This window comes from Setaria viridis, chromosome 9 (genome assembly GCF_005286985.2).
Source record: "Setaria viridis chromosome 9, Setaria_viridis_v4.0, whole genome shotgun sequence".
In the NCBI taxonomy this organism is placed as follows: Eukaryota; Viridiplantae; Streptophyta; class Magnoliopsida; order Poales; family Poaceae; genus Setaria; species Setaria viridis.
Window position 1 is genome coordinate 46,469,561 of NC_048271.2, and position 18,749 is coordinate 46,488,309.

General features: G+C 40.0%; 1 protein-coding gene across 2 annotated transcripts; it reads right to left on the bottom strand.

Annotated features, from left to right (window-relative positions):
* Positions 1–171: 171 nt before the first annotated feature.
* On the bottom strand, positions 172–16,056 carry LOC117838131 (calpain-type cysteine protease DEK1). Of its 2 annotated transcripts, none has more exons than XM_034718031.2 (32): positions 15,879–16,056; positions 13,950–14,123; positions 13,599–13,849; positions 12,764–12,946; positions 12,530–12,665; positions 11,954–12,084; positions 11,757–11,871; positions 10,635–11,667; positions 10,439–10,549; positions 9,928–9,986; positions 8,656–8,818; positions 7,999–8,272; positions 7,744–7,894; positions 7,553–7,664; positions 7,311–7,476; positions 7,125–7,195; positions 6,922–7,013; positions 6,630–6,792; positions 6,465–6,536; positions 5,700–6,077; positions 5,495–5,610; positions 5,093–5,390; positions 4,591–4,910; positions 4,094–4,445; positions 3,673–3,987; positions 3,490–3,594; positions 3,250–3,378; positions 2,175–2,555; positions 1,943–2,080; positions 1,429–1,665; positions 935–1,349; positions 172–744 (listed from the first exon to the last, which is right to left on the bottom strand). In XM_034718031.2, the coding sequence occupies exons 2-31, from the start codon at positions 14,078–14,080 to the stop codon at positions 1,044–1,046; spliced, it is 6,489 nt and encodes a 2,162-aa protein (XP_034573922.1). In that variant the 5' UTR covers positions 14,081–14,123; positions 15,879–16,056; the 3' UTR covers positions 172–744; positions 935–1,043. The 2 variants fall into 2 exon arrangements, with proteins under 2 accessions (XP_034573922.1, XP_034573923.1); XM_034718032.2 differs by having other exon boundaries at positions 13,950–14,126.
* Positions 16,057–18,749: the final 2,693 nt, after the last annotated feature.

Sequence of the window (18,749 nt, forward strand, 5' to 3'; positions counted from 1 at the left end):
CAGAATTCACTAATGAGTGCACACCGTACCTGAGCATCATAAACAGGCAATACTCTTGGCGAATACACTACAATTGGTGGTGATAGGCACACCAGTTCAGAATTAGAAGAATATCAGAACTAGCAAGAGAGCACAACGTGATCTAACAAGACTAAATGCAAAGGCTTCACAGGACACCCAAAAAATAGCTTCATTGAATGGGATCAGATTCCGATTACATACAGGGCAACCAATGGAAACAACTATGGCCGACTACTCCACGCTCGGATCAGCAAAACTGCAGCTTTCTAACAAGACATTTCCCAGCTGCAAGAGAGCCCTATGCGTTAACAGGAATGGCTGGCTACCTAACCTAGGTCTATATCATTTACAGGGTGAACGGGACACATGTACACAGGATGGGGCTACCATGTCTAAATGTTAGTTGCCACCGCTATCTACAAGCATATAGAACACAACCAGTCAATATTCTCACCCTGCGCTTTGCACAGAGATCAAAGAACCATGAACCTGTCACATCCACACCATCTGATAATGCAACATGAGATATCACCTTTCTTCTTCCCTTTAGCACCATAAGCATTGCCTTTTCTATCAGTTCTGCAAAAAGCAATCGAACCTGTGTACTTGCATGTAGCTTGATTTGATGAAAGTTCATTTCAGGTAGCAAGATCTGATGAAGTTCATTTCAGGTCCGAGAGAGCTGCAGAAGTATAACTTGCATCTAGAGGCAATTCCTATACCCTGAAACGGTTATAAGGTCAGTTAGTCCAATTCCTTCATTTAGCATCTAAATGAACGCATGTGAACACATAACATAGGATGCTTGTCGTTTGGAGCACATTGGCACTAGACCCTACCATACCAGGTTAACAAGCACTACACTTCCAGGCTAGGGAACTCAACACAATGGATGTGAATAAGAGATAATTACCATTTTCAAGCCCTCGAGAACCCACAGCTGGACTCTGCATTACACGGACAACAAAAGGCCCACCCAGCAGATGCAGCTAGCACCAGACACATGGGATCTCAATCCTGAATTAAATAGCCTCTAGCTTGATTGGTGCTTTTGAAAAAACTGACAGAACAAAAGGTGCTTCCTCGCCAGGATGGATGGTACTTGGCACAATTGTGTATCCTTTAGGATAAGGATCCAAGACCAATTCACACGATATCTCTCTTGAGTTAACATAATCTGTTCCACCCGCTGATTCATGCATGTAGATATTGTAAGCAGCACGACAGCCCTGTGTCTTTAGTATCCTTATACCAATGTAGAACATAGAAGAATCATGACTAGATTGGTAGTTCCGGAAACCATTCGTCTTTCTAGAGAAACCAACACCCTGAAAAGCATGAAACTCATGCAGATAAACATCACTGTGCTTCTCCTAATCTTACATTGATATGCAGGTTGGGACATACCTGAGTAAGGGTAATAAAAACATGAACAGGATATAGTGCGTCACGTCCTGTTACTCTAAGTCGATACTGAGGATTTTGATGCCAGGAGTCAAAATCTTGGCAACCACCTGCACTATAGCCACGCCATTGCCCATGGACAGAATAGCGCATTTCAGGTGGATAAACACGACAAACATATATTGACCGAAAGTGAATCTGAAAATCTTGCCAAGACATCCAGAATACCCCATTCTTCGCCTGTCAACAAGCGTGGGAAAGATAAGAGTCAGATCTGTAGATGAAATCAAACTTGCAAGGGGACTATTTTGTTATCAATTATCAATAAGCTGCAGCTTGCCACTTCAAAGACATGCTAGAAACCTTATTTGCACTTAAAAGTAAGAGATAAGAAGAATTCAAGTGATAAAACTGCATGTGGCTGTCTCTAATCTGTTTAACACAACTATGTTTCTTCCTGACGTCAACTAGCGCAATATGATCTATGCCAGCAAATTTGACATCAAGAGACAAGTACCTGTGGAACATGCATGAGCTTATGCTTCATTCGTTCTGTCCACTCTGGCGAAGAGTCTGACCACGGTCCATTCCATTCAACTTCATTTGCCCATGGATTTCTAATTTGGATGAGCTTGTGGCCGTCAACTTCTCTTACCTGAAAATACAGTACAATTGTGTAAACCTATCCAGGAGAAGAATAGTGAAGAGCTGACAATTAGCCGAAAGCTCAGATACAAACGAGATCAAACCTGCAAAATTGAGTACGCATGACCCTGAACAATGCCACTTGATGAGACGTGAACATCAGAACCAGAAGGACTTCCAGCACCAAGAAGAAAACCTTCTTGTTTGAAATACAACAACTGCGACCACAATCTTCCACTAGCAAGATCAATCTGCGCTTGGGGACTTCGCATATCAATCTCTTCACCAGCCCCTCCCGTCAGATCCACTAGAGCATCTTGAACAAGCCCACCTTCTAATGCCTCATAAGAGCCATGAAGTTTCGCATAGGCTTTCTCAAGAATGGATACCCAAAGCTCATTTTGCTTTTTACTAGTAGCAAATGCAGGTTTCCCCGGAGACTCACACGGAATCCAATCATCAACAACCACGGCTACCCACTCACCCTAGAGAAAATATAAAACGTAAAAACTATAAACTCAGAAAGTCTTGGTCCATTTTTTTCAATCTCAAGGGGGAAAAAATCAAATTACAGTAAAGTAATTCACAAAATCTCTCCAGAATGTAAGATAAATTATCAACGATATATTCAAACTGTGTAGGATTATCAAAAGGTCTTTTAAGTTTTTCTTAGCAACTGCCTCAAATTGATGCTCTCAAAATAGCTGATATGCCATGGGTTTATAAGTAGGTGCCTCAAATTGATGCTCTCAAATTGATGCACTATTGGGAACCAGAGAAGGGCCATAAAAAATATGAGGGAGTCAATTAGTAACATACTTACAATGGAGGGGTCAAGTGTAAGTGTACAACTAAGCTACTATTTCATCTCCATAAAGCAGTGCGCATTCAAGATATGACCCCGGCATATCTCCACTAAATATTGCAGACTGATGAACTACTTCTGATAAAATAATTAATTTTTTCCAATATAGTAAAGTATGTGTTACCAATGCCGTCATGATTCTGTGGTCTAACATTTTTAGGATAACTATATTATAAACTTTGCAGAATGAATCAACTGAACCTTCCTGGATACCATAGCAACCAAATGATGCAAGGCTAATATGTAATGGAAACGAACAACCCAAGTGAACAGATATTTATCAGTCAAATGGAATGGTTTAAATCATTAGATACCTGAATGCAGAATCTGACAGTGTAAATCCCTTCTTCATTGTACTCAGGGGTGATTATAACTTCTGATATACGGGACGCCTCAGTTAAAACTGCGACTGCACTTAGGAACCAACAGTCTCCCAACCGACCCTAAAAAGGAACAATTCGGTAAATTGATACCAATCAGGTATAAATGATCATGCCTTAAATTACTTGACCACAATTCTGGCTGCACAGAAGCAGAAAACAAAATCCTTATACCTGACACACATCTGAGGAATTCACAGAACCAGAAAACAAGCAAGGCTGAGAATTGATAGATATCTCCTTTGCTATGTCCGAAGGCCTCATCCACTCAGAAACAACCTAAACCCATAAATCAATGTATCAGTAACTCAACCAATATTTTTCCACACAAGTGCAAGAGCTGTGCACGTGGAATACCTGCAGTTTCAGAGGTGGATCCGTTGGATCTACAAATAAAGAACGATCATCTGGAGGGAACTCTTGATCAGTAAAGTTTCTCTCTCCTTTAGCAACAAGAGCATCCCTGACAGCCCTTTCAACAGACAGCATACGCTGGTTGACTTCGTCTTGTGTCTCAAACCTTGGTTTTCTTGGTCTCCTAGCGAAGGAGTCAATGTCAATAGCTACAGCATCATGTACCGGCCGTTTCCTACCACTTGAGTACTGCCCATCCCATTCGACATCCCCTTGATCATATAGCTCATAAGCCTCTTCACTTTCCCAATCATCCACCTAAATGAAACAGTAAATTAGAAAATCACATTCAGTTTCATATTCCCTCCCAATTCAGGACATCACAAAACACTGAAAGTACATATGTTCTAGGTAAAATCAATACCCTTGCAGAATAGCTTCCATGCCAAGCATCACCAGCTCCAAGGTCAAAAAAGCCATGCTCGGCAGGTGAAATGGCTGTATGCAATGCAGCAACCTCATCTTCACTGAGGCATCTTCCCCATAGAAAAGCATCCATGATCTGCATCTTTGAGTCTGAACCTTCACTATCTGACCTACCAAAGGCATCCAAGTCTATGGGTGGCCGAGCACCAACCCAAATATCGGTCCCAGGTTCCCAAATACCGTTAATTGTTGGCAATGGCAGCCCATTTTGATATCCATCATAAACTCCATCAATGAAAGAAGTCGCTTCACCTAGGTCGGCATCTATAGTTACAGTGACAAGGTGCCACCTGCAAATACACATAGCAGCTATAAGATCTTACTAGTAAAATAACAAAGGATCAGGTAGTGCCATGGCAAGTAAAAGACAAGAGGTTGGCGCTGCTTTTGATTTCATTTTCTATGCATGATACAATAGTAGTGAATAGGTGGTACCTGCCATCTGCAATGCTTAATGAACCAATATTCCACTCTTTAGCAACAGTAGTCATCCTTTCACCCTTAGTCACTAATCGAAGACCAACTTGTCCAGCTTCCATTCCCTGTTCTGATCCTGCCACTAAAATTTCCCAGCAAACCTTCTTTTGGAATTCACTTCCAAAAAGACACACTGGACCAGATACTGGTTGAACCATTACAGCAATGGACAAAGTAACTTTTTGACTTTGACAGAGGCATGAGTCAAGTTCTCCACAATGACGACCAGTACTCCTCGGTTCATCATCAAGTATGCATACAGTGCCTGGGATGCCAGTCTGTTCAACATTCATAACAAGTTAAGAGCTATAAAGACGGCATTCATAACAAGTTAGAGCTATAAAGATACCCAAGGATGTTTATGCCCAATTTGCACTCGAAAACTACACTTGTATAGCACTAAAATGATGGAAGTGTGTTTTATAACTCGACGAAATTTAGGGTAATAAAGAGATAGAACCTGTTCTGCTCGCCGAGACAATTGTGCCTTTCGTATGTGATTGGCTATCGAGGAGACCCTATCCCTTGCAAAAGAATCTTCCAGAGCAGAATCACCTCCAACAGCTCTGACAGCTGCCGCCATAGCTGCAGCATCCCTGCTTCCAGTATTAGGAATTGAAGAAAGCAATGATATTTCAAGTTCCTTCCATTTACGTTCCTCTCTCTCCAGCAATGCCCTCCGCCTTTCTCTTCCCTTCCCTTCTTCCTCTCGCCTTTGCATCAAGGCCTCCTCTTCCATTTCTTTTTCCCTTATGTAGCTGTAGACACAAATAAAAAAATTATATTAATGGCCCCATGATGATTTTTGTAATATGCATCCTACATATAATCATGTTATAATTAGAAATAACAGAAAAAATACCTTTCTTGAATGAGCTCAAACTGCCTCCGATCTTCAGGCATCCATTTCTTAATTTCTTTGGCACTCAAGTCGGAAAGACCTATGCTATCCAAGAAGAGTCTTAGACGAACTTCATCCTGAAATAATAAAGAAATGCTTCACACCATTATCAATTGCTAACAAATCAGGGGGCTGAAAAGAATTTTAAAAGATACCAAGTTCATACCTGTATTTGTTCAGCTTTGGCAGTTAACCCAAGCAACAGAAGCATATAACCGCCAAATTTGTCCCACATATACACCCATTCAGTATCAATTGCTTCTTCTAAAGCTAAAATACGTGCATGGGCACACATATTCCTCCGGTAATCTACATTTGCCAGGGACTGAGGACAAATTATTAAACAGTCTTTTACTCCACAAAAAAAAGATCCTGCAGCAATTTCTTCGTTTCTCAAACGATCTCTCAGCTTCATAACATCAGCCCTAGGAAGCACAAAGTTCCCAGCCCTGTCCAATGTAAGAGCAGGATCTCCAACCAAAAGAGCAGCAGAGCTTGCAGACCTCTGAGGCGCTGAGTAAGTCCCAGATATAGCATTCCGAGTCTGAGAGCAAACATACCATTAACATTACAGAAACAACAAAGACCATACTGCTATTATGTACAGATCCTAGACATGGTTTAAAAAGATTCTAATCGCAATGGATAATCCTGTCTACAAATAACGAGCTTCTGAGATAGATATATAATATCTTACCAGTAGCAATTTTACATAAATCCCAAGGTATACAATGGCAGAACTATAACAGAACTTGGCTGCGCTGGATTAAGCATGAACAATTCTAATAGATCTCAGCATCAGGTGCTAATAAGCAAGCAAACTAGAGACTGGTGGAAACTGTTTTCTAACTAAAATGGAGAAATGTACAAAAGCATGCACACAAATAACTTATGTTAAATATCTTAATAATACAAATACAAATAAACATACTTTATTAGCGGACCGTGACATTGCCTGCACAACTGTATCCTTGCTGAGAAAATGAATAGCATCCTCCATCATCTGATTGATTTTTTTAAAAAAATTATTAATGAAATCATATATCAGAAAGGGAACACGAAATCCTTCTAGTTTTAGCTGCAGAAAAGTACGAACCTTAAGAGTCAGGCATGGTCTGGAAACAGCAAAACCAAAAGCAACTACAAGAGTAGTAGCAGAAACGCCAGCCCCAACAAACGGTGGATTCATTATTATACTAGCAATAACACCCCAAACTTCAGTTGCCAATGCAATCCCGTACAGAATAAGGAAGGCGTAGCTGTAAAAGAATTAATGTTAGAGCATGTTCTCAACTGACAATAGAACTTTAGGATGGGACAGAACAGAGAGAGAAACACATTATGACCAATCCTGGAAATAGGTAGCACAAGAAAGGATGTATCTGTACCTAACATTTTTAGCAGAGTCTGCATGAGCATCATAAACATAGACAGGCAATACTCTTGGCGAATACACTACAATTGGTGGAGATAGGAGGACCTGAGAAGGGCACACCCGTTCAGAATTAGAAGAAAATGCTACAGTATAATCAGCACATATCAGAACTAGCAAGCGATTGCCAACAGTTGTCTAGCATGTGCCAAAACTTACAGTCAAAGCCCTTCCTGTGAGAAGAAATATAAATGAGAAATAACCTATAGATGCTCCAACGAAAGGCTTTCCTGCAAAGTTCATAAGACAAATAAATACAAGACTAAATGATAGCAGTAACTCAAACCAATAAACAAAGTTGAAAAAAAAAAGGACAGATGACATCAAAGGAAGAACATCAGTCACCATGAAATAAACCCATCAGGAAAGCAGCCAAGGCTAGGAGAAAAGCAATAGAACAAACAAGCAGCATCTGAGTCCTTGTTAAGTAGAAGTTGTTAGATGTCCAGTAGTGGATGACCCCAATAACGAACACAAGGAACAGAATGGCTAGGAGGCAAGCAACTCCAACCTGTATAAAGATGACACAGGAATTATGCATATTGTAATTGAATGCTAGTTTCCGAGGTCACATAAACTTTACTTACAGTCCAGGGCCTGATTGTGACAATAACAGCTGCAACTGCACCAAATAAAAGCAACATTCCCATGCTAATAAAAAGGTAAACGCCGCGAGAAATCTTCCAATCATCATCCTTCCTGAAATTATTGGCAATTTGATCTCAGTGGATCAGAAATATGGAGGGGAATAAAATGCTAAAGATGATCCTTTTTGTACCATTTGTACAGCCCAGTGAACAGTGAGAAAAATGCAGGAATGCAAAGCAAGGGAAGTAATGCTGCAAGGAAATCAGCCTTCAGAGGAACACCATCCTCTCGTGAATTTACTACTCCCCAGTAAGATGCACCACAAAATGATACAAGAACAGCTGCAGAAAAGTGTGACTTAGAATCAGTTATCTGAAGATGTAGGCTGCAATATGTTACATCGAATATTCAAAGTAAATTTTGAACAAGATCAAATAGAACATACTTGCAAAGAGGCCAACACATATAGCTGATGAAGGTGAAAACCGGTATGTGGCAAACCAAGCAACAATAGGTATCAACCCCATGGTAAGAACAGCAATTGCTGACGATAACGCCCATCCAAGATACATTGATGTTGCATACGGAGAATAGAAACTGTTCTTATCAGCATCCCAGCCTTTGTAGCCTAAAGCGTCTAAAGGCTTCGCTGATACTATTGCACCAAGGCCAATAACTGATGCAATGAAAACAGCTATGCTGATAGCAAAGAGAGCCCTCTGAAACCAGAAAAAGAAAAGGATAAGAAACAGTAACATATTTTTCTTAATTACCATTATTGGATGGTTGAAATGCATTCTACATTATCAATAACAATCTTAGTAAAATCTGCACTACAAAATTAGGCTGCAATGTTCTATATTAGATGTGTTAAAAACATGATGAAGCCATGCCGATATGACTAAGACCATATGGGAAATATTGACTTAGAATACACATAATCCGGTAATTAGAGCTTGCAACACGAGACTGGGTTGCGATTCAGATTACCCTTCTGACTGAACAAAGAGATTGACTAGATTAATGCCACACTTACTTATCCAAATGAAAAGAAAATGCCAAGTTGCAAATTGCAAAATTCAGAAGGAACTGAACAACAAACCTCTTTCTTTCCTGGAGCGTGACTAACATTTTCACGACTATCAATCTCCCTTCCAGGAATCCAGAAACGGTAACCATTACGGATCCATATGGGAATAGCAAATGAGAGGCAAGCCACCATAAGTGGTACTGTGAGAGACAAGCCCAATATAACTGATGACTTGCTGCAGAGTAAAAAAGATGACTTCCAGATCAGAATACATATGTTTCACCCAAAAAAAAAATGTATTAATTGATTGAAGATATCAAGCTGATTAAGAAGTCATAAAATTGTAAGCCAGAAATACACAGGAAGATTTGCATAATTCAGAGAAGGAAACATTTCAACTTTTCAGGAGGTATGTGTATTGTCCATTTTTCAACAAAAGAACAATAAAACTAGACATTTATGTTAAACAAATATACGCTTAAAAACTATATTACTGATCATATGCATAAAAATAATTTAAACTGAAAGATTCTAAAAGAATTAGATGGTGATGACATTCAACCAGTGCAGAACAGACTTCAGTTATTGTTGAGATAATTTATTTGCATACTAGACATGATATTCCATTTTTCTCGTTCTATAAATATGGTAATTTGAAATTGTTTCTCCTAAATTAAATGTAGGCAATTCAATAAGAATTTCAAAAATTAGCTCGTGTGGTACTCCCTCTGTTTGAATTGTAAGGTTTATTTCGTTTCATTAGGACAAACATTTGACCAACAATTACTCTATTAGTACATAAGTTTGTGACATAGTTGATGACATTAGTTTTAAGAATCTAAACATATTGGTCTCGTCTGTTGCCAACTAAAGAATGGTATATCTTCACATTTTCTACTTTTGGTTCTGAGTTTAGAGTATAGCTTACTTTTATGTTCTAAAAAATCTAAATAGGTAAGTCCCTTCTGTTTGCTTGCCACAAAGGCACTTCTGATGTTTAGATCTGAGAGCTTACCTTTTATGCTCCAAAAAACACATTTTCACTAATAACAACCACAACAGTCCATTCTACAGACATAATAAGTCACATGGCTCCACTGTGCAGAAACCAAGCTACAGCATTGCATAATGAGCTAGATAATGCAATACTAAAATGACAATATGTTATAACATAAAAGACTAAATCAAATGATTAGACGAACAAAATATTGCTATGCATATATAACTTGATGTCCTCGTGTAAATATATAATCAATTAGATAAGGCACAAAAGGCTAATTGGTATTTATATTAACTAGAACCCTAATAGTAAATGATGCATCAGATATGAGAAAGTATATGTACCTTAAGAAAGAGAGAAACAAACCAACACATGTACTAAGCAGCCACGCAATGAAACCATACTGAGAAAGAAAGGCAAAGTTGTTATTGTTAAGATCAGTAATATTTAAAATAATAGCAACAAATACAACATTGTATTTTAAGGAAACTAAAGCACAGATCATAAATAGAATTTACAGCTGGCAAGGATTTTACACACGGAATTAGATGTTTGAGCACATCTAGCTCCCAGGTAAAGGTATTCTTTTTTTTCCATTACGTAGCGATTGTAGCCCACACAGGTAAAGGTATTACTACAGAAACATATTCATTGAGTCACATCCCATACAGGAATTTTCCTTTTCCCATTATCATATAGTATTCATGTTCCATTACATAGAAGCAACTCATAGTAAATGTTTAAACAGAAACAGTATTAAGCACTTGTAGAATATGGCAAAATTTGAAATTATATTAATGAAAAAATATTTACTGGTATGCCAAATAGTGAACTTTTTATTTTAGCGCATATCACCTTCCGCGGTTTGGATGTCATCATCATGTCTTCAGCACGCAGAGACCAAATGAATGCCATGATGGAGCAGACAACTGGTGACAGAAGCAGTATCGAGAAACCAAATTCAAACTGCCAAATTAAGATAAAATCTCTATTGGTCAAACTAATAGTGAACCTTTCAAAAAAAAATTACAGTGCGCTGCAACAAAGTTACCTGTTCATGTGTTGCATTTATCACCTTGATGGTCTCTGGTCGATGGATAGCCACAATCGAAGTCTCTATGATGAACAATATAGTGAAAACAATAAAAGCACGCACTGGAGAGCCAGCTAATTGATGGAATATTAGCCTTGAAATGTTCAACCATTTTTCTAAACCACTTCTCCTAAGTTCTTCTGACAGAGAGATCTGATTTGCAATAGTGGTATCCAGTCTGTCTGAATCAGTAGCTGTGACATCTACATCATCTTGATGCTCTCTGTCTGCATCCAAGCTGCTTCTCTGTAGCAAAGCTAATATCCGTGGATCCATAACTTTGTCTTTCAGCATGTAGGAAAAATTTGGATCCAGCCCTTTATCCTGAAGAAGATTAGCTAGTTCTACATCTCCAAGTCCACCGTTCTTTCTTAGCATAGATGAAATCCTTGGGTCATTTAATCTGTCCTGAAATATTGCTGCTAGGTTCAAATCCAATAGCTGTTGATTACCTGAGGCGGTAGCTGATCCACTAGACTCACAACCATGACTTTCCAAACCACTGCTAGAACAAACAACAAGTGAAGCACTGGGCTCTCCATGCCTATCTGCTGTAACTATGGCAGTTTCAGAGTCTTGTACAGCAGAGAGGCATGAATTACTCCGATGAGCTAAACTTGCACGTCCACTATCTATGTTCTTGTCAGAGCTCCGGCCTTCTTGACAACTATTGGATCGATCAAAAGGGATACTGTTCCAATTGACACCATCGCTTTGTGAATTGCTTCTGTACATAGAATCAGTTGCATTACCATTTTGACCAGCTTCAACACTACCACTACTACGCTTCACACTAGAGCCACAACCTTCTGATGAATTTGAAGAGCTATTCTGTCCTTTCCTTCGAAATCCCTCCCGCAGCTTTATAACTGTACTTCTTAGAGCGTCTATCCTTGCAACTGAGGGGTTTGAAATAGAAAGCCAGCAAGAGACAGCAGCAGACAAAAGCACAGATGCTACAAAAGCATAACTGATGCAATGGCCAAGGTACCTAATGTAACACCTCTAGTTAGCAAATAGGTAGAAGAATGCTAGGTCTTAAATGTGTTCTGATACAAAAGGACAAAGATGATTACAAACCAGTAATGCACTCCAAAGGATATAAGAAAAGCCCTTGATGTTCCAGCCACAAATAATACTATCATCCGACTTTTAAGAAGCTCAAATCTAAATGAACACAAGCCAAGATTCCAGTCTGCAGAAAAGAAAATAAGAAGTCAAGAAACAGATACAGAGCACACAATCATTGATGCAAGTAAAAAAGTCAAAAACATTACCAAGAATCACCACTGCAACTGAAGTTAAAGCACCCAGCCAACGAGCTTCTTTTGAGGTAAGACCATACAAGATAGAATAGAGAACAAGCACAAGCAGTGAGCAAATGTAGAGAAGCCCTAAATGCTTGACCCTGCAGTTCCAGGTTACAAAATGTGAACGTTTTATCAAATTGAGAAGAGAGAGATAATACAAAGAGAGACATGTGGCTTAGTTGAGTTGGAAGCACACTGCAGATAGCAATTTAGGATTCCCACCATTTCGCAATATAACTATATAAGTCCAAGCACATGATGCACAGACCAAAAAACACAACAGTGAAATGGTAACAAGTTTTGGACTTCTCTTCTAATCTTAAATGGTGAATAGTTCGATTACTAAATCATCATATCCTTTGGTGGGGTTAGGTGGAAACTTTGTAAAAGTTACACTTGATTTTGTCATCAGTTGACATACATTGTGGAAAAACTATTGCCCCAACAATGAACTCATTACTCATTAGTATAACAGTATTAGTATGTATAGAAAACATACAACATTGTATGTTTAAGAAAGGAAAAACAAAAAAAAGAAATTACCTGCTGGATTTTGTCATGTATAACTCACTAGGATCTGGTGGATCAGGAGAGCATGAAACAGGAGCCACTTCAACACAGTCAGAATAGGCAAATTTGTACGACCTCCTCACATATTCATCAACATCAAATCCACTTACTGTACAAAAGTGTGCAAAAAGGTGAGCTGAACCAGGTTCCATATTAATGAGTGACAGATACTCATAACAAGTGATAATAGAACATCAGAAGCTTTACCATTAAACAGTATTTTACATATAAAGAGCATGTTGATGGCCAATGATATTGCAGACACCCCAAAGAAGAACCCCGATGGAGAATTAAGCTCAGAAGCACTAGCACCAGCTGTAACATAAACAGCACAAAATTCATAGGCACAAAGTAGTCCTACTGCCAGGAGGAGAAGATAAGCAACAGCCTCTGCAACGAACATGTCATTAGTTAATACAACCAGACCAATATAATGAAGAAGATAACAGTGTGGCCAAAAAAAAAAAGTGAAGAAACACCTTGATGCCTGGAAAAACTAATGAAAACCCTACAGAACTGCATTTTAGAAAAGTTTAAACAATACTGGTAATTGAACAGGAAAACCCCCAAGGACTTAAAAGTCTTAAGTCTTTATGCATAGCTGAGTGTGTCATTCATTACTTTTGTTGCAAAATCTCACAGAGCAATCTCTGATGATACTGAACATGTTTTCAACAGTTTTCTTTGTAATTCAAATTTCTGAGGTAACAAATTTCTCGGTAAAAAAATTATAGATAAACACCAATTATCAAAATATAATAATAGTGAATTATGAATAGCTCAGTTGGCTGGGGGTCTGGGTGTACACCTCCACCGCCCAGGTTCAAACCTTCTTCCACTCGAATCTGGGTGCCTATTTCTTCTTATTCCTATTTCTTCTTATTTACAATGCCACCTAATTCCTCCTTGGTTGGTTGAGTTTTTTAATCCATGAACCCATGACCAGCAAGTAAGTGTGGACATAAAAAATATTATTACATGGATTCTAATCTTCTAGAGAAATAAATGCTAAATTAATCAAGACAAAGAACAGATAACGTACTTGAGCTTTGCCATTGTGTTCTCCACCAGAGCATTATAGAGTAGAATGACAAAAGCAAAGCAACACCCGCCATTATAACAGCTAAACCAATTATGTTCCTTTCCAGAAGAGCGATAAGGATGCTCCCCCACACAAGCAGAACTGCTATAGGGGAAATGACAACAAGCCATGCAAAAAGAGTCAAAAAGCTGCAGAGTGTGCTTAGTTGAGGTCCTTGCACATATGTTGGCCATTTCCTTGCATATATCCAACTGAGTAACAAAAGAGAGGGGGAAAACATTAACAAGCAATAAAAATAGCAGGATATTGGTTAAGCTCAATTGAGAAAAATACAAATACTTGGCAGCATACCTGTATAACCTCCATGGCCTCCAATTCACAGCCCATAGGACCCAAAAGCTGAGAGCGCTAAGGACAGCAAAGAGAAACCCACAGATGCTGCATGCCAAAACAACTCCATGGTGTCCCTCCTCTTCCATCATCCCCCTTTGCAATCACCTTCTGTAGGCTGAAATCATGGATGACCTGCTATAAAAGGTATAACGTAAGAAGTCTAATAATTACATGACCAATCACCGCTAAAAGCCACTCCAGCATGCAGTTCAATATTAACTAATCAATCAATCAATCCCAAGCTATATGGTAATGCTTTTAGCTGATCATAGTAGCAAATGCTAACGCATTGCCATATACAGAGCATTGACAGTTGTGTATGTACCAAACAGGCAATCAGTCACCAAATCCCCAAAGGCCCAAAGTACCAATATGGGAATTTACTGAGGGGTTGCATTTCTCCTGAGTAATCATTGTGGATGGCTTGATCTCTCAAGCTACAAATCCTGCTGTGTCCATATTTGTTTGTGGATAGGATGGCCAATTGATTTAAGCTTCAGTGGTATTGGGACAATGACTGTATTTTGTATGTTTCTTATGTTAATGCACTCATAGATCTTCAAAGCTTCAACGTAAATATAATTAATGATTTTTATGTGATATTGTCGGTACATTGTTAATGTGCTCTCCTAGATCTTCAAAGCAAATGTGTAGCTATTTTGAAAGTTTTTTGTGTGCTGGGCTGCAGGTGCCAGTGTTCCACGACTGTCAAAAAAATAAGTTGTGTAATGAGTTACCTTAATTTTCTTTCTTGGTTAATCTTCCACGATTTATGCTAAATTGAATTCTGGTGGTTTTCCCATAGTCGTGTAACTGTTTTAATATGACTACTGAACAGGTACTTCAATAACTTTGGAGTAGCGAGGGATCTTGGTTGGTAAACCAGGAAATCTGCATGCACATACACGTACGCACCCATGTATTTCCCCGTAGGAAAATCAATCTAAACCTCTCATGGTATCACATTCACATGGTTTACAGGTTAAAAGTAAACCATGTTAATGGTTTAACTCAACCTACATGATTTGGTGCTTGCTTATCTGTTGGCTACATGACTTTGGATTATTTTGCATTTGGTTGAACTGGAGGTATTTTGCCGATTCATTTCCAGTAAGAATGAATCTGTAAGTTTATGGACACAAAAACTGTATTCTGTGACGAGTTTGTTTTGCTTGTCCCATCTTTAGTCCACACCAGTTCAAATCTGGTTCCAGACACAAGAAAAGGGATCTGTTGAATAGCTATGGTTTGAATGTTTGATACAAATTAGAAATCACTCAAGACGGAGTTGGTTGCTTTTTTGCAGAGAGAAGTCATAAAATAGCTTTCATTTTAATTGAATTTGCAGTTAATTGCGCCAATGCTACTATACTTAACACGAAATTCCTGTGGTTTCAGTTTAGTCTTTCCTAGTTGGAGGCCCCAATTCGAGCTTTCCTAATTAGTAGACTTACCGTGGATCTGTAGTTGGTGCAAATTTAGGTTCAATACTTTCTTTGTAAATGAACACTGTTTTTAGGGGGTTATGTTGGACTTCCTTAAAATATTCAGTACATTCCTTTCCAATTCTAGATTCTGGTAATGAGACCCTGAAGTCATGTCCATATAGGAACCATGGGGGCGCGACAGGATTTCCAAAACCTTTCATCATCAAATCGAAACATCTAACTGCCAGCTCTACCAAGGAGAAGAAACGCCAACCATCTCGATACCACACCATTCGACTGAAAGAGAGGGATTATGATTCCACGCCATGGGCGGAGCCAGTATAGGACATGCACATCCTTGCAATTGGGTCAGATCCGAGTAGAAACAACTTGCTTAGGGTTTGGGGGGCTCGGTCTCGCAGAGCAGGAAGGGAAGCGACGCGAAGGAGCGGCGGCGTACCTGGTGGGTGCTCGTCAGCGGCGAAGGGCCCGGCGAAGACCCGGCGAAGGGCGGCGCCGCTCGCCCAGTCGTCGCCGCCAGGAAAGAAAAGCCACGAGTAGGGGGCGAGTGAGGTTGGGGGTAGCGAGCACGGGAGGTGAACGGGGAGAGGAAAAGAAAGACGAGTTGCTGGGGTGGGGGGGTGAACGCAGCAGCACAGCAGTCAACAGGCAGCGTCGCGGCGACGCGCTGGAGACTGACTGGGGAGTGTTGTGGAAAACGGTGTGAACGGCCGTGGAACGGCCGCGGCCAGCGTGTTCCGTCACGCGTGACTCGAGGGTCGCTAATTTGGCGCATTCACGCTATTTGGCGCCAGCGCGCATGATTTTAGGGTAACTGCTCCCTGCCTCCCTCCTCTTTTTTTTCTCATTTTTCTCCTTTGAATCTTGCTCCCGCTAACTTGTAGCCCCCTTGCTCCTAAGCAGTTTTTCAAAACATTTTACCAAATAAAGATTCTGTCTCCAGAGAGAATTGAACTACTTTCAGAGAAGATTTTCACAACCTTTTTTAAAAAAGAAGGGGACAAACATTTTAGTTTTCATGGAACTTTTTACAGAAAGAGTTTTCAGATAACTTCTATTGAATACATTTTTCATTTTTTAGAGGAGCTTTTGAATAACTTCTCCGGAGAATTCTTTATTAAAATCCATGAACAGTTTTAAAAAACTATATATAATGTTTTGTAATAAACGTTTGAAAACCTATGCTAACCTTTTCAAAAGAAATTGTAGCAACAGAAAAGAGGAAAAGGAGACATACTTGATGCACGTCTCGCTCGTTGCAGACAGCCACCCACCCAACATGGTGGCATGGGATCTGCAAATAAGGAGGATCCACCACTAGCACTAGCACCTGCATGCACAAATCAACCGTCATATATCGAGGTTTTGGTATCACCATATGCGCCACATCGTGTGGGTCTCCGCCAAAGGAGAGATGCTACTGCAGCCACAAAACCCCGTGCGCACTCTAGCTTATTGTTGTCATCCAACCGTTGAATCTTTTCTAGAAACCTCTAGCGAGTTCACATCTGAAAAGAGGTAAATGGAACGGGAAGAGAGGACTAGATTTTATAGAGAGGTGATACTAGGAAAGGAGAAAATAGACCACTAGTAAAGGAATTAAGGAATGAGGAGTATTACGCATGTGATCCATATATGTGAATCACGTGTCTCAGTTGTGGAGCTTAGCAAAAGGAGGGCAACAACACGCATGAACCTTATGGGTCCATCTGGATCCCTTGCCAGCCACTTGCCTAGCCTCGCCTCTCGAGCAAGGTGAGCTATTTGGTAGCTCATTGCCTCACCACTTTGCCCCGCAAGCTTGCCCGGCTGGGCAAGGCTAGCTTGCCCACGCGCGAACTCGTGCGGCCGTAGAGACCTCCACCGTTGCCAAATTGAGGTCTCTGGCCACCAAATCAAGCCGCCCCGCCGCCAAATTGACCTCCATTGCGCTGAATCAACCTCCAACATAGCCAAATCGAGGTCCTTTGGCACAAAATCGACCTTCATTGCCACCGAATCAACTTTCGCCACTGCCCAATCGAGCTCCCCCGTCACCGGATCGAACCGCTACGTCCAAATCGAACCCTGCTATCTGCTGGATCGACCGGCGGTTCGAAGCAAGCCGAGCAACGGTAAGGGAAGCAAGCATCTCCTTGGGAGCTGGCCTGGTGTTGCCGGGCGAGGCAAGGCAAGGCGAGTGGCGGTGACGAGGGATCCAAATGAACCCTTTCGTTTAAGTTTTGTGCTTACCAGCGTGCTAGCGCCCACACTCAAATTAGGATTCTCCCATATTGCGTTTCTTGGTGCTTAGGAGGATGCCTTTGTCAATTAATCATTTGTAAACCAATAATCAGCAGTATTATCCTATTTGATCAGCGAGTTAAGATCGATAAAAACATCATTCGGTGTTTTTAGTTAGAAAAGTCATTATAATGTTTGGTAACATGCAAAATATATTTGAATTTCCTCGTTGGAGTGTCATCTCTAGTTTTTATGGGATATGTTAGAAATGTAAATGTGAACTGATAACAGAACAAAATTTACAGAGTTCAGCATGACTGTCTTAGCAAATTCTGGTTCGATTTTGTTCATCAAAGATTAGACCTAACAAAAAAATATGCCTTATGTTACATTCTCAGACAGAGCAAAGTAGGCTGTAGACGGTCTCCTATAATAAGAGGCAATAAAACAACGCATACTTATTGGCCCGGGACAAATAATCTTGCACAAAATTTTGTACATACTTATTGTAGCATTACTGTCACTGTAGGCAAACGTAGTTGCGTCGAGTCTTTGAGAGGCCCGGCCGCTGCGCTTTTCCAGAATGAACGGCGGTCTTAGCTGAACGTTAATTATGCAGGGTTTTTTATAAGGTTAATTATGCAGGGTTGAGGGTTGGTATGGTACTCGAGCACTCCACGAGGAGGCGCATGCATCTTTTTGCCATGTTTGAAAGCTAGAAAAAAGGGGTGGAACAAGCCATGGAAAATGATGAGCGATGGAAGCATATTTCGGCTCAGTTGCACGGTTGGTGAGGAGGAAAAATATTTTTTTTTTAGGGCAGAGGAGGAAAAACAATTAAGAAAGATTGAAATGGTCGATTTTAACTACGAAGATGTCTCCGAGTGACCTCATCTCGTTCTCTCTTCTTTCTCACTTGCCTGTTCAAGTAATCGGTCAGTACTCAATACAGTATGTAAATAACTTTGATAATCTGTCTCTAAAAATAAATTTGTGCATTAGAGGTTCTTACATTTTTTCCAGGGTTCTCAACTAGGTATGTAAACTTTTCAAAGTGAAAATCTTGGTCCTTAAACTAATTTATTTT

Bases quoted from the DNA above. Each gene is read 5' to 3' on its own strand.
- LOC117838131 (XM_034718031.2), bottom strand. From the start codon at position 14,080: ATGATGGAAGAGGAGGGACACCATGGAGTTGTTTTGGCATGCAGCATC. The intron at 11,668-11,756 runs GTTTGTAATCAT...GTGTTACATTAG, and splicing joins TCCTTTGGAGTGCATTACTG to GTACCTTGGCCATTGCATCA. The intron at 3,595-3,672 runs GTATTCCACGTG...TTATGGGTTTAG, and splicing joins ATCCACCTCTGAAACTGCAG to GTTGTTTCTGAGTGGATGAG.